Source organism: Halichoerus grypus, chromosome 10 (assembly GCF_964656455.1).
Source record: "Halichoerus grypus chromosome 10, mHalGry1.hap1.1, whole genome shotgun sequence".
Taxonomy (NCBI): domain Eukaryota; kingdom Metazoa; phylum Chordata; class Mammalia; order Carnivora; family Phocidae; genus Halichoerus; species Halichoerus grypus.
In genome coordinates, this window is record NC_135721.1 from 110,576,858 (window position 1) to 110,590,575 (window position 13,718).

General features: G+C 48.3%; 1 protein-coding gene across 1 annotated transcript; it reads left to right on the forward strand.

Annotated features, from left to right (window-relative positions):
• Positions 1 to 4,088: 4,088 nt before the first annotated feature.
• SNRPB (small nuclear ribonucleoprotein polypeptides B and B1) lies at positions 4,089 to 13,467 on the forward strand. Its single transcript, XM_036093157.2, has 7 exons — positions 4,089 to 4,233; positions 6,504 to 6,655; positions 9,081 to 9,192; positions 11,141 to 11,293; positions 11,824 to 11,962; positions 12,294 to 12,419; positions 13,189 to 13,467. The coding sequence occupies exons 1-7, from the start codon at positions 4,231 to 4,233 to the stop codon at positions 13,197 to 13,199; spliced, it is 696 nt and encodes a 231-aa protein (XP_035949050.1). The 5' UTR covers positions 4,089 to 4,230; the 3' UTR covers positions 13,200 to 13,467.
• Positions 13,468 to 13,718: the final 251 nt, after the last annotated feature.

Genomic DNA, 13,718 nt, shown 5'->3' on the forward strand with positions numbered 1-13,718 from the left:
GCGTAGGCTCTGTACCTTAGTCTCTCACCTGTCTGGAAAGGAATTCAAATCCACAACCTGGATTTCCTACATGCATTCAACCCTCGAGAAACAAGAAGTCCCAAATCAATCTAATAGATTTACAGGGGAATCGGAGCCTCTTCGGGGGGAGGACGATCTAGGTTCTGGAGACATGCCAGCTGAAGAGAGGGCTTTCCCACGTCCCCGGGCACCATAGGGCTGTCGCCTCTCCTAACTGATCTCCCTTTGGCTTCTGGGAAAGCTTTCCCAGGGTTTCCTTCTTTCCAGTCTCTCTTCAGGTCTCTGCTGAATCCCTCTCTACCCTCTGGAAGCACTGCTGTTCCTTGGCGTTCTGTTCACGTCCTCTGGTTCCAGGGACCCTTTAGCCGCACTCCCTCTGCGGCCTTCCAGATTCCAGGATTGGGTCCTTTAACCACGCCCAAACTGTTCTCCAGCCAGAAATCACTGTTTTGGGCTTCTTAGCTATTCCCCGTGTCAGTTCATAGGTCTAAAGACCCCTAAACGTGGCTCCGATACCATGTTCCCTCAGCCCTCCATTCCTCGGGTCCAGTCCTGCTAAGTAACCCCCTCTATCATCCCTCTACTCAGTGGTCCAAGACAACCTAGCCGTACACCTGCCCTTGTTTGTCAGCAATGAGATTCCTAGCATAATCTTTTTCCTAATGGAAATGTAACAGGATACCGTGCTATGCTGTTTTTATTTTCTCCTAATATACATGATATGTATAAAGGTTAAAAATCCATGTTCTCCTTATATAAAATGATTTTTGTCTAGCCCTGTACCCTATTCATTAATTTTAGTCTAGAAATTGTTTTGGAGAATAGCCAAACATGCACTTACTCTTAAATTAAAGAGAAGTTTGGCACAGGTTGCAATATGACATTCTAGAATCCTAAAAAGAAAAAAACAAACCAGATTCCTAGAGTTCCATCCACCAATGTTCTAAAGGATAAAAGCATTCCCTCTCTGTCTGAATGTTGGGGCAACAGCTGAGGATCGGAAGAGCTCGCAAAGTCAGGTTATACACAGGGACAGGCTTTGCTCTGCTGATGTAGATCACCAGGGCAGTCCCAGCTTACCCTGCTGACCAGGCTCCGAGGCAGAGCTGACTTCATAAAACCCTTGCCGCTGCTACTCGTCAGTTCTTTTTCCAACTTCCCGCTTCCTCTGGGAACTAGAAAGCTCCTCGGCCAGTGCACTTTCCTCCCATGCTAAGGGAGGAAGCTGCAGGACACAGCTTTCTCCAATCGATTGGCCACCATGTTTTCTCTGGCTCTCCACTCAGGCAGTGGTGACTTAATCGGGAGCCCAAATAGCACAGGTCTGTGGCCCAGCCCAGGTCGCTTCCCCTGTACCCTCCATTCAGCCCTATGGACACACACCCTAGGGCCCCACTGGGCTGGCTGGCTGGCAGGCAGATCACTTGACCTTCGTCCTGTGCAGCTGGTTGCTGGTTGCTGCTCTCCAGACCCTCTCCTTAGTTCTGCATATATGGGCCACTGGGGCCCCAAGAGCCACCCCTAGCTGCCCTAGCTCAAGCTGTGCACAGAGCACTAGGTGCTTGCCGCGCTCCACCCTCCATTTCCAACGGCACCTACGGCAGTACCTTGGCCTCTGCTCACCAGCTCATCAGTCTCCACTCACTTGTGCCCCGGAGTCTGTTTGCTGCAGCCCTTCAGATGCAGACACTATGTGTCCACATCACCCTGGCTCCCTGGGCACATCCAGCTCCCTCTGTGACCCTGCCTCCCAGCTTTGGCCTGCCTGATGGCCATAGACCGGCTCTGGCCCGTGCAAAAGCCTCCCCCTGCAACTTCTCCACCATCCCGTGGACTGGAACCACATCTTCTCCCGTGAGGGTTGAACCCCAGCCTTGGGGAGGCAGCCCTCCTTCCATGTTTATCCTTCTGAGTACTCTCCCCCAGCTGTGGGTTTTCTCTCAATATTTACAGTTACTCTCCTACCACTGCATACTAATTGTTCATGTTAAGTTTCCCATTGAAATTACTGTGTGGTTTCTGCCTCCTCTTTGGACCCAGATTGATACAGATGGGAATGTGCGTGTGTATAGCTTTTGTACAAAGGCAAAGACATGAACTTCGTACTTGCATTTATTCAGTGAATCCAGTGATAAGCCAAAGAAACAGTGCAAGTCAAAGTTATTATTAATACTAGCTGGGGCTATGGCCCTGAACCCAGACACAGAAATACAATGGTTTGGACCCTGGGATGGCAAACTACAGGCCTGAAGGCCAAATTTGGCCTGCCCCCTGTTTTGGTAAGGCTTGTGAAGTAAGAATGATTTTTATATTTTAAATGGTTGAAAAAGAACCAAAAGAAGAATAGTATTTGTAAAGTTTTATTGTGACAGCCATATATTTGTGACGTTGTCTCTAGCTGCTTTCATCCTATCATGGTTGAATTGAGTCATTGCAACAGAGACCATGTGGCCCACAAACCCTAAAGTACTATCTGATCTGACCCTTAACAGGAAAAGTTTGCCAGGCCCTGATCTAGACCGAACCTTAGGAACACTTTACCAAACAAAGGCCAGATGAATTCATGACCTTCCTTTTCTTTTTTTTTTTTTTTAAGATTTTATATATTTATTTGACAGAGAGAGACACAGCAAGAGAGGGAACACAAGCAGAGGGGAGGGGTAGAGGCAGAAGCAAGCTTCCCGCTGAGCAGGGAGCCCGAGATCCCGGGCTCCATCCCAAGACCCTGGGATCACGACCCTAGCCAAAGGCAGACGCTTAACGACTGAGCCACCCAGGTGCCCCACCTCCTTTTTCTTGTTTGTGGAAACTGACAAGCTGATGGTGGCTAGGAGGATGGTAGCAATGGAGCAGGTGACAACAGTCAGATTCAAGACACTTTGTAGGTGAGGTGCTCACGATTTGCTGATGGATGAATTATGAGATGGGAGAGGAAGAGAGGACTCAAGGATGCTTCCAAGTTTGTCATTTTGCTTTTTTGTTTTTTAACTAGAGAAACTCCTGAGATGGGGAACACCGGTAAGAAGTGGGTTTAGGAAGAACAGTGACTACAATCAAGAATCCAATTTTCGGGGCACCTGGGTGGCTCAGCGGTTAAGCGTCTGCCTTCGGCTCAGGTCACGATCCCAGGGTCCTGGGATCGAGCCCCGCATCGGGCCCCCTGCTCAGCCAGGAGCCTGCTTCTCCCTCTCCTGCTCCCCCTGCTTGTATTCCCTCTCTAGCTGTCTCTCTCTCTGTGTCAAATAAATAAAATCTTTAAAAAAAAAAAAAAAAAGAATCCAATTTTCATCATGTTAAATTTATTATACCTATTAGACTTCCAGGTCAAGCAGGCAGCTGGAGATAAAAGGCCATGAGTTAAATGAAGAGCCCAGGGTTAGAGGAATAAATTTGAAATTCCTGAGCATTTAGGTAGTATTCACAAGTCCGAGGACTAGATGGGATTGGTTGATTGACTCATTCATTCATTCAAATATGTTTTGAACCCTTGTTTTGTGTTCAGCAGTATTCTAGGCATTGCAGTAACGAAAAATACACAAAGGAAAATTTATATCCTCAGAATTTCCATTCTAATGGGGAGGAATAAGAAAATAACAGAAATACATAGTATATTAGGGATCGATGTTAAGGAGAAAGATTAAAGCAGGGATGGGTGGGAAGGTTGCAGTTTTAATCGGGATGGCCAGCGTAGTCCTCGGTGGGGAAATGAGCTTAAGTCTTAAAGGAAGTGAGGGCATGAGTCGTGCACACGGCCGGACGATTAGCATCCCAGGCGGAGGAAACAGCAAATGCAAAGGTGCTAAAGCAGGGGCACGGCAAGCTAGTTCGCGGAAAAGCTAGGGCAGTGGCTGCAAGAGAGCCGGCGGAGAGTGGTGGGAGATGATGACCTAGAGGTAATGGGCCGGGGCGGGACGGAAGGCGTGGAGGAGCAGCTCAGGAACCCGCTGCAACTAGGCAGGTGACCAAACATCTCCGGCAAGTTCAGTTGGACGTTAGCCCCGCCCCAAGCCCCCGCGGTCTTTACGCTCCCAGCTCCGCGTTTTGGCCGGAACTCAAGAGCTGAGGCCGGGCCGGAAGTAGCTTTTACCCGACCCCATTTTATTCCCGGCCGCACTTCCGGTAGCGGCGGCGGGAAGCGGACTAGTGGCGGGCGTCTAGGCCTCTGCCGAAGGGAATCCTGCGGGAATCGGAGCCATCAGAACCGCCACCATGGTGAGGAGGCACAGGCTGGCGGCGCGGGAACTTCCGAGTCTGTCGTGGAGTGCGGACCGCGACTGATTGGGGGAGGTCGTGGGTTGGCCGCTCATGGCGGTGAAGGCCCGGGCCGCGGCCGCCCCGTCTGGGCAGCGGAGAGCCGGACCTTGGCCGTTCGGCGGGGTGGGGGAGGGGAAGGCTGGAACCGGGGGACGGGGGCAGGGCTCGCTCGGTGGTGGCGAGGTTAGAACCGCGGCTCTCCACGGCGCCGTAGCCACAGTGCTTGGGATCCTACAGGCGCTAAGTAAACTTTTGCAGAATAAATGCGTGTCTGGGGGTTCGGAGCAGGCATTAGAGGGCTTGTGAAACGGGGTGAGGGTCTGAGAAGGAGTTGCGGAAAGAGGTGGGAGGACTCGTGGCCGAAACCAGGGAGCGTGCTTGGGTCCAGTAGGTGGGTGGAGGAGAATGTTTGGAGGAAGAGTTCAACTCATTTGTTGAGCATGGCTGTGTGTTTGAGTATGTCTGACTTTTCAGGCACTGGGGCTACGTAATGAAATGCTTCCTTCCTTCACCCAGTTCACTTTCTGGTGGGGGACACGGATACCATAATCCAGAGTGGTAATTAAGCATTACGTAAAAGTAACGGCGAGGGAGGGGCGGGGCGAGAACGCTTTTTGGAGTAGATGATTCCTGAGCAGAGTCCTAAAAGATTGTTAGAGGTGTCTTCCCAGCGAAGATGGAAGGGAGTATTATAGATGGGAAGGACTGCAACAGCAAAGCATGAAGGGTGGCACTGTTGAAAGTTCCCGGAGGGGGAAGGGAGGAAGGGGTGGAAAGGAGACAGGGGAGGAATTGGCAGGAACCTGGTTTTTAAAGGCTTTACATGCTACCTAGCCCTGTTGGTGATGAGGCGTGCTACTGAAGGATTTAGCCAGCAAAATGACATGAACTTAGTTGTGTTTAGAAAGAGCACTCTGTTCTGTAGCTGGTACGTGTTGGGTGAACTGAAAGCAGGGAATTGTTTGTGGGATTGGTTGGAAGAGTAGGCACTGGATTCAGTCTGTCCAGGTTCCAACCCAGCTTCCTGGCTGTGAGACAGGGCAAGCTATTAACCTCTCCTGGCCTCAGTGGCTACATCGGTAAAATAGGAATAATAATTAGCCTGATTTCTAGAATTAAATGAGCTCTGTAGTGCTCGTCACGGTGCCTGTTACACAGGGAGCACCCTGGAAGACTTAGCTATTACAAGGCGGATGGACCAGTAACTGTTGCCATAAAGGGTCACACATCTGTGTGGCTAGAAGCTGTGTGATTACAAGCCGGTTAACATGGTCATTTGAGGGAGAGTGGACCACATAACCTGCGTCTCCAGGGTGTCAGTCAAGGTTCTGATCCACACATTGGTAGGTTCAAAAACCCGTTCTTGTCCAAGTTCACAGAGATAACGGCAAGCACAGTGCCCGGCGCAGAGAAGGCGCTTGGATGAGTTATGCCTGGCCCACACCAGTCACACCGACGGGAGGCTGATAGACAAATCAAATGCCAGGTGGTTTATTTCTAGAGAGATATAATGCCAAAGGCACCTGACAAATTGCGTTGTGAGATGTATTTAGTCTCCCTTTTAGCAAAGCTACATTGGAAGCCAGGCTACAAAGCAGAAAAGGTTGTTGGATTGATAAATAAGTATAGCACGTTATGTATGTTCTTAAAGACCATTGTGTGTTCAAACTGATGAGCACCCTGATCGCCAGAAAGTTTCCCTCCCAAAGGTAGTCTTGGAGGCACACTAACATTTATGATTTAGGGATTCCATTCTCCTTGGCTCCAAGCTGATCACCTCCTTTCTGTTGACAAATTCTCATTGATTGGCTCTTTAGTGCCAATCATTCCAGCTCCTCTTTCACTCGGTCTTTTAAATGGGCTGTGGGTGTCACCTGTAATCTGCACAGTGGCAGGTGGCTCATCTGGTATGGGGGGGATTGGATTAGTTTGGAGACACTTCACACCCTCACCCCTGAAACTGACACAGCACAGACACAGGCGATTGTAATGTGAAAAAGACAACTTTAAGGGAAGGGGAATCACAGTTGTGGGCAGAGGTCAGGGCTGAACGCAGGGCGGTGGGGGAGAATTCCTGGGGAAGGGCTGTGGCGGGAAGACAGAGCTGAGAACCTACTGAGAAAGATAGATAGCCTTGTGGAGAAGGAGGCCACAGCTGGTCTTTAGGAAGGACCAGGGATACAGAGGTCCAGAAGAGCTGCACTCATCCTGCTGATTTCTCCTTGCAGACTGTGGGCAAGAGCAGCAAGATGCTGCAGCACATCGACTACAGGATGAGGTGCATCCTGCAAGACGGCCGCATCTTCATTGGCACCTTCAAGGCTTTTGACAAGCATATGAATTTGATCCTCTGTGACTGTGATGAGTTCAGGAAGATCAAGTGAGAAGTGGGCTGCGTGGGGGTGGGATGTGAGTTGCGAGGGCAGTGGATTGGGTGGGTGGGCCCAGCGACAGGTGGTGATGTAGCTAGCTGGTTCCTTGGTTTGCTCTCCTGTGTTAGAGGGCAGATTTAAAGGGGGACACCGGACTCTAAGAAATCTCCTTCCTTACTAGCCCTTACTAGCCTTGCTCTCTAGTCCTAGCTGAGTACAAGTTGTAAGGAGGGCTGGTAGGCTTTTTGTTTCTCTGACTTTTGTGTGCCCCTGGGTACTGGGGTAAAGGGCTCTCATGTTCTCCCCACAGGTGTGTAAGGGGGGAGAGCTTGATTTTCTGGCCTCATTGCCTATTTGTTTTTTTTTTGTTTTTTTTTTTTTAAAGATTTTATTTATTCATTTGACAGAGAGATACACAGCGAGAGAGGGAACACAAGCAGGGGGAGTAGGAGAGGGAGAAGCAGGCCTCCCGCTGAGCAGGGAGCCCGATGCGGGGCTCGATCCCAGGACCCTGGGGTCACGACCCGAGCCGAAGGCAGACGCCCAACCATCTGAGCCACCCAGGCGCCCCTCATTGCCTATTTGTAAAGCTGTAGCCTAAAGGGCTCTCCCAATGCAGCCTGGTCTGAAACTGCTTTAAGAAGCCTCTGACCCTCTTCAGGGTAAGTGCTCAGCTTCCCGTGTGGGTTTGGGGCTAGTGATTTTTGTTAGCATTTATAGACACAATTGGAGATATTTTCTACTTTTCTACAATTCCATATGTAATTGGATAACTCCCTTGTCTTAAGACTCACAGATCTTAAGCTTCTGGCCTATTAAAAAATGTGGGCTATAGCTTTTTGTGCATATTACATTCAAGGCATCCTGAGGCCCAAAGAGGTTATGTGACTTCAGCGATCATTCAGCTCTCTTTTGCCACATGCACTGGTCCATGTTGTGTTGTTGGCGGCTGTGAATTCCTTCTGATTCCCTTTAGGACTGTTGTTTTGTTTTTGTGGCAAGAGGTCAAGAAGTACAGGACACAATGTGGTAGGGATGGCTGAGTGCCAGGGACACATTAAAGAGGGGCCAGCAGATCAGCGTAGAACTATTCCAAATGGTTCTCCCCTGTTGTTTTTTTAAATGAAACTATTCTGATAACTTAAGAATGTTTATTGGGAAATATATTTTAAAAATACATAAAAGTATATGAAGAAAGATTTCAGTACCCAGAAGGGTTTTTGAGTGTGTGTGTGTGGGTTTTTTGGTTTGTGTTTTTTTGCTTTGTTTTGTTTGTTTGCTTTGTTTTGTTTGTTTTTTATGAAAGAGCAATACATGCTTTTATTTAAAAAAATATAGATAAGGAAAAAGGAAGAAATGTCCACCCATAGAAACCTTCTTGTTAATTTATTATAAAAAATACCATTAAAAGGAAACCTTTAAGTTTTTAAAAATCAGCATTTTGTCTTTCCTTTATTTTTAGGATATTGGTTTTGACTTTTTCTTCCCTTCCCCTATCTTGCTGCAGTTATTTATTTCCCAGTTTACATTTACAGTTGACCCTCAAGCAACCCAGGGGTTGGGGCACTGACCCCACGCAGTCGAAAATCCACGTATAACTTTCGACTCCCTCCAGACTGAATTGCTAATGGCCTACTGTTGTCCAGAGGCCTTACCAATGACCTAAACAGATGAACATGTATTTTGTATGTTACATGTATTATATACCGTATTCTTACAATAAAGTAAGGTAGAGAAAAGTTATTAAAATCACAAGGAAGAGAAAATACATTTGCAGTACCGTATCAAGAAATTCCCACACAAGTGGCCCTGCACAGTTCAAACCCATGTTGTTCAAGGGTCAACTACATATTTCGTTCCTCCTTTTGTGGTAGTTGCATTGGGAATGTCTGTTTTTGTGCTTTGAGGACAGAGGTGTAATTTCTATGTAGTTAATTCTCTTCTTTTATTGCTTCTATTTCCGAGGTGAGGTGAGGGCTGTGGTGAATCATTCTGCGGGGCTGACTTGGTAGTAGAAGGGTGCTGCGTGCAAGAGGGCTGAGTGGGGTTCAGTGGACCTGAGTTGTTCAGGCTGCCTCCTCAGACTGACAAGGCCTTAAGCTGAAGGGAGGGAGTAGGGTAATGTCAAAGAAGACTGGACTGAGGAAAGGCCTTCCCGATGGTTAAGGAATTACATTTGAGCCAGGACTGGGCTTTCTTAATTCTCATCCTGTCTCTTGGTCGGCGCATCCCCTTGGCGTGGGAGACAACCACTAAGGGGTGAGGAGTTCAGGCTGTGAAGACTATCCAGAGGAGCTGTCTTAAAGTTTTTGTACCGTTAGTTGGGAGATAACAGTGTAGAACAAATCTTGGAGGCCCCTAGACAGGTGAATGGGAGCTTTACCCTTTTTCTAATGCTTGCTTTTTTATTTCTTTTCCTAAACCCGTCCTCAGGCCAAAGAACTCAAAACAAGCAGAAAGAGAAGAGAAGCGAGTCCTTGGTCTGGTGCTGCTTCGGGGGGAGAACCTGGTCTCAATGACAGTAGAGGGACCTCCTCCCAAAGATGTAAGTCAGTGCAGAGGGCCAGTATAAGGCGGGGGAGCCCTACTGTGATGTGAGCCAGGCTCTGTGTTAGGTTCTCTGCGTTTCACTGCATTACTCACAGGCATCCTCTGATTTTTGTCCCCCTTTCACTGATAATAGAAGCTCAAAGAGGTTACCCCACAAGTAGGAAGTAGAGATGGGGAACCAGGATGGGAGGGTTTCCAACTTTAAAGCCCTCCCTTCTTCCTCCACTGATGTACACAGTGAGTCAGGAGAAAAGGCACTTAAGGCCATCTGGTCACTTCTTAATGTGATGGCGTTCTAGCTGGACTTTAAAAAGTCTTAAGTCCAAGGAGCGCCTGGGCGGCTCAGTTGGTCAAGTGTCCGACTCTTGATTTCAGCTCAGGTCATGAACTCATGGTTGTTAGATTGAGCCCCACATCAGGCTCCACGTACAGCGGGAAGTCTGAGATTCCTGCCACCCCTGCGTGCCCACCCCTGCATTGCCCTCCCCCCCCCTTGTGCTCATTTGCGCACTCTCTCTCTCAAATAAAATCAATCTTTATAAAAGGAGTGGGGGAGCTCTGTTAAGAGGGGATAAAGAAACCAAAGGGCTCATGAACATTAATTTAAAATGCTGGATTGCGGGGTGGTGCCTGGGTGGCTCAGTCGATTGAGCTGCCGACTCTTGATTTTGGCTCAGGTCATGATCTCTGGGTCCTGGGATCCCACCCTGTGTTGGGCTCCACGCTTGTTGGGGAATCTGCTTGAGGATTCTCTCTCTTCCCCTCTCACTCATGAGTGCTCTGTCTCTCAAATTAAAAAAAAAAAAAAAAAAGTCCTAAATCCAAGCAACAGAATGTATATATTTTACACTGTTAGAGAATAATAGTTAACATTTATTAAGCATCTGCTGTGTGCCAAGCACTTTAATCTTTTAGTTACTCCTTATAAACAGTTTTTTGAGATAAATTATTCGCACTTAACAGATTAAAAAAACTGGCGTTTAGTAACATCCCTGAGTGTCCAGCTATTACGTGGTGGGGCTGGCATTTGACTGGGCAGTCTTGGTTCTATAAACACCAGCCTACACTTAGAACAGACTTTAGAGCGTCTAAGCAGGTTTTTCCATTTTCATCTTAAGACATTGTCATCAAAGCGCTAATCTTCCTTATTTTTGCTTTTTTTCACATATATGTCTGTTTTTTGGTGTTTAACACATGATATGTATGTAATGCTTTATTTGGCTTTTTCACTTAACATTGTAAACATTTTTCCCGTTTTCGTATACTTTTTAAAAGTCATGTTAAAAATATTCTTTTAAGTGAGGATGGAGTAATTATCCTAGTCATTTCCTTCTTTTTGGACTTGTACATTGAAGCCTTTCCAATGATAAATGTTTGCAAGGGATTTACCACATTTTTTGGTTAAAGCATATATATGTCTATATTCATAACTCTTGGATCTACTTCTAGTAGAAGTCGCTACTCTTATATAGATCATCGTAAGGCTTCATGACCACACCTGGTTTTGTCATAACCCCATCATTTACAGATGAGGAAACAGTCCCAGAACTGTGGGATTACTTGCCCACTGTCACCCACCGGTGAGAATCAGAGCTGGGACTGGACCTCATTTCTCTTTGATGCCAGGTCAAGTGCTCTTGTCCTCTATACACTTCTGAACAGAGCCCTGGCCCTTCATTGGTTTAATTTTCATAGGAATGCATATAGGTTGAGATGTGGTTTGTTATCTCTAGACTTCCTCTTAGCCTGCTGTAGGGGTGACAGCTAGACGCATAATCTTGGGTGGAAGAGGAATGGTATTAACACAGATGGGTGGCTGGGTAGTGTTTTTAAGCTGTTTTGATGCCCCATAAATCTTAGAGGCTCTCTTGGCAATGGTATTCCAAAGGGTACTTCTGCCTCTCTAGGCCCCCAGCATTTTAGCGTATTTCTTTATTTTTTAGACTGGCATTGCCCGAGTGCCGCTTGCTGGAGCTGCCGGGGGCCCAGGGATTGGCAGGGCTGCTGGCAGGGGAATCCCAGCTGGTGTTCCGATGCCCCAGGCTCCCGCAGGACTGGCGGGGCCAGTCCGAGGGGTTGGTGGGCCATCCCAACAGGTAAGGAGCTGGGGAAGGGCACCAACTTCTCCTGGTTAAAATGAAGGATAGAGAGAGGGCCCACAGTTGGGGAAGAGTCCAGAAGGAGTGACCTCTGACTGTCAGGCTGTCAGTATTTCGTTGTGCTCTCTATGTAGTCCCAGAATCAAGTGAGAAGGAAAACTTAGCATTGTAAATTATCTTGTTGCTGTTGAAGTAAAGAGATGCATAGGAGGTGTTTTGGCCGAGCATGTTGGGGCAGAATGTTTCTGTGACAGCGTAGGAGCCGTGCTCTCTCAGAGCCTGTTAGCAGTTACAGTGACAGTTGCAGGGGCTGTCTCTCATTTGGACTGGGCCTCCCTAATGCGGGCCTGGAAGATGGGAATGAGCATTCAGGCTTGGTCTTCTCTGGCAGGTGGTTTCACATAGCCTGATGCTGCGAGTTGTAGCTTAGGGGGTGGGGTGTCTGCTCGGTCTTAACCGAGTTGGGAGAGTGGGATACTGCGTCACCCCGCGCTGTCCTGCCTGACTCGGCTCCTGTGTCCTCGTAGGTGATGACCCCGCAAGGAAGAGGGACTGTGGCCGCTGCTGCAGCTGCTGCCACGGCCAGCATCGCGGGGGCCCCGACCCAGTACCCGCCCGGCCGTGGGGGTCCTCCCCCACCTATGGGCCGGGGGGCACCACCTCCAGGTGAGGAGCCCATAAGGAGACCACGGCCACCTAATGGGAGATGCCTGAGCTGGATTCATGATGAGACATAACGTTGACGGAAACCGATGATGAGTTTGTGTAATTAAGCAGGATTACTCTGAGATCCAGCCTGGCTGACTGACCGTGGAACTAGCTGGACAAGAGCCATAGGGAGCCCCACCTCTTTGGCTCAAGGCCCAGTTTCTTAGGAGAGACTGGGAGGGTGGAATGGTCCATCTGTCTCAGAACTTGGTGGACAGCTTTGTTATGTTTCCTGCTACCTTTTCAAGACAGACACTTGAGCTGTATTCTTGGGGATTTTCTCTTGTAGGCATGATGGGCCCACCACCTGGCATGAGGCCTCCCATGGGTCCCCCAATGGGGATCCCCCCTGGACGAGGAACTCCGATGGGCATGCCCCCACCAGGGATGCGGCCCCCTCCCCCAGGCATGCGAGGTAAGTGCCAACAGCAGTGACTTGACTTCCTTAGAGCATGTTGGGATGGGAAATGGAGGGAAGGTTGGATTTTGACTATACCCTCTGGGCTTCTAGGCCTTAAGCCTAGGGAAGTGAACTCAGAGGCAACTTTGTCCACAAAGGAAAGAGGGAAAAAGCATTTCTTAAGATCAGCCTTCCCCCCCCCCCTTAGAGCAGTTAGAGTGGTCCTATACCCAGAGAACTTCTCAGTGTCCAAGGCAGTGTTCTCAGGGCACTGCGAAATAATACATTCTGAGAGTCCCCAGCAAAGTCCCTAGGATTGTCTTATGCCCTAGGGTTTGATAATGTCTAGTAATTAAGAGGGCTCTGGGCTTTGCTGTACTATTTATTTATATATATCTGTTTAACTCTAGTTTGAGAAATGCTGATGTAGATTAGCCCTCATTTGTAGATAAGGAAACGGGCCCCGAGAGCTTAGTGTTCTGCCTCCCAGATTGGTGTTCTTTGAACCAAGCCATAGTGGGTGACCCCTGCGTCTCTAGTTAGTTTGGGTTTTTTGTTTATGGGTTTTATAAGCATAGGAACCCATATGTACCAGAGAAGTTCCTAGTTAGCATATATGTTAAGTACGTCCCTCTGATCACTTGGTGACTGTGGGCTGTGGGAGGCTGGGGCTGGGGCTGGGGCGGGGGCTGGGGCTGGGGCTGGGGTGGGGGTGGGGGCTGGGGCTGGGGCTGGGGATTTGAGTTGCATTATCAGGCACTGACTAAACTTACTCTTACTTCAGGCCTTCTTTGACCCTTGGCCACAGAGTTATGGAAGTAGCTCCACAGAGGCGTGGGCCCGATTACCACAGACCTGTTCGTTTGTTATGCCGTTGTTCTCGGAGTCTCACGGGATTGTCTGGTTTCCCTTTCAGGGCCCCCTCCCCCGGGAATGCGCCCACCAAGGCCCTAGACTCATCTTGGCCCTCCTCAGATCCCTGCCTGTTTCCCGTAAGGCTGTACATAGTCCTTTTACTTCCTTGTGGCCTGTGAAACTAGTTTATAATAAACTCTTAAGAATATTTAAGTGTATCTGGTATGTCTGTTTAATTTTAGAAAATGGGGTGCTTAATAGAGTCAAGAAAGGTTCCTTGGAAAAGCTAGTGCTAATCTCAGCTGCTTCCCTTATAAAATATTTTACTACACATTTGCAGAGATGCACAGCATACTGAGAATTCACACAATTGAACTATGAGACATTTTCACATATCAAACTGGCAAAGATTAGTTTGTTGAAGTAAATACTCATGCAGTGTTGGTAATAGTTGTGAAT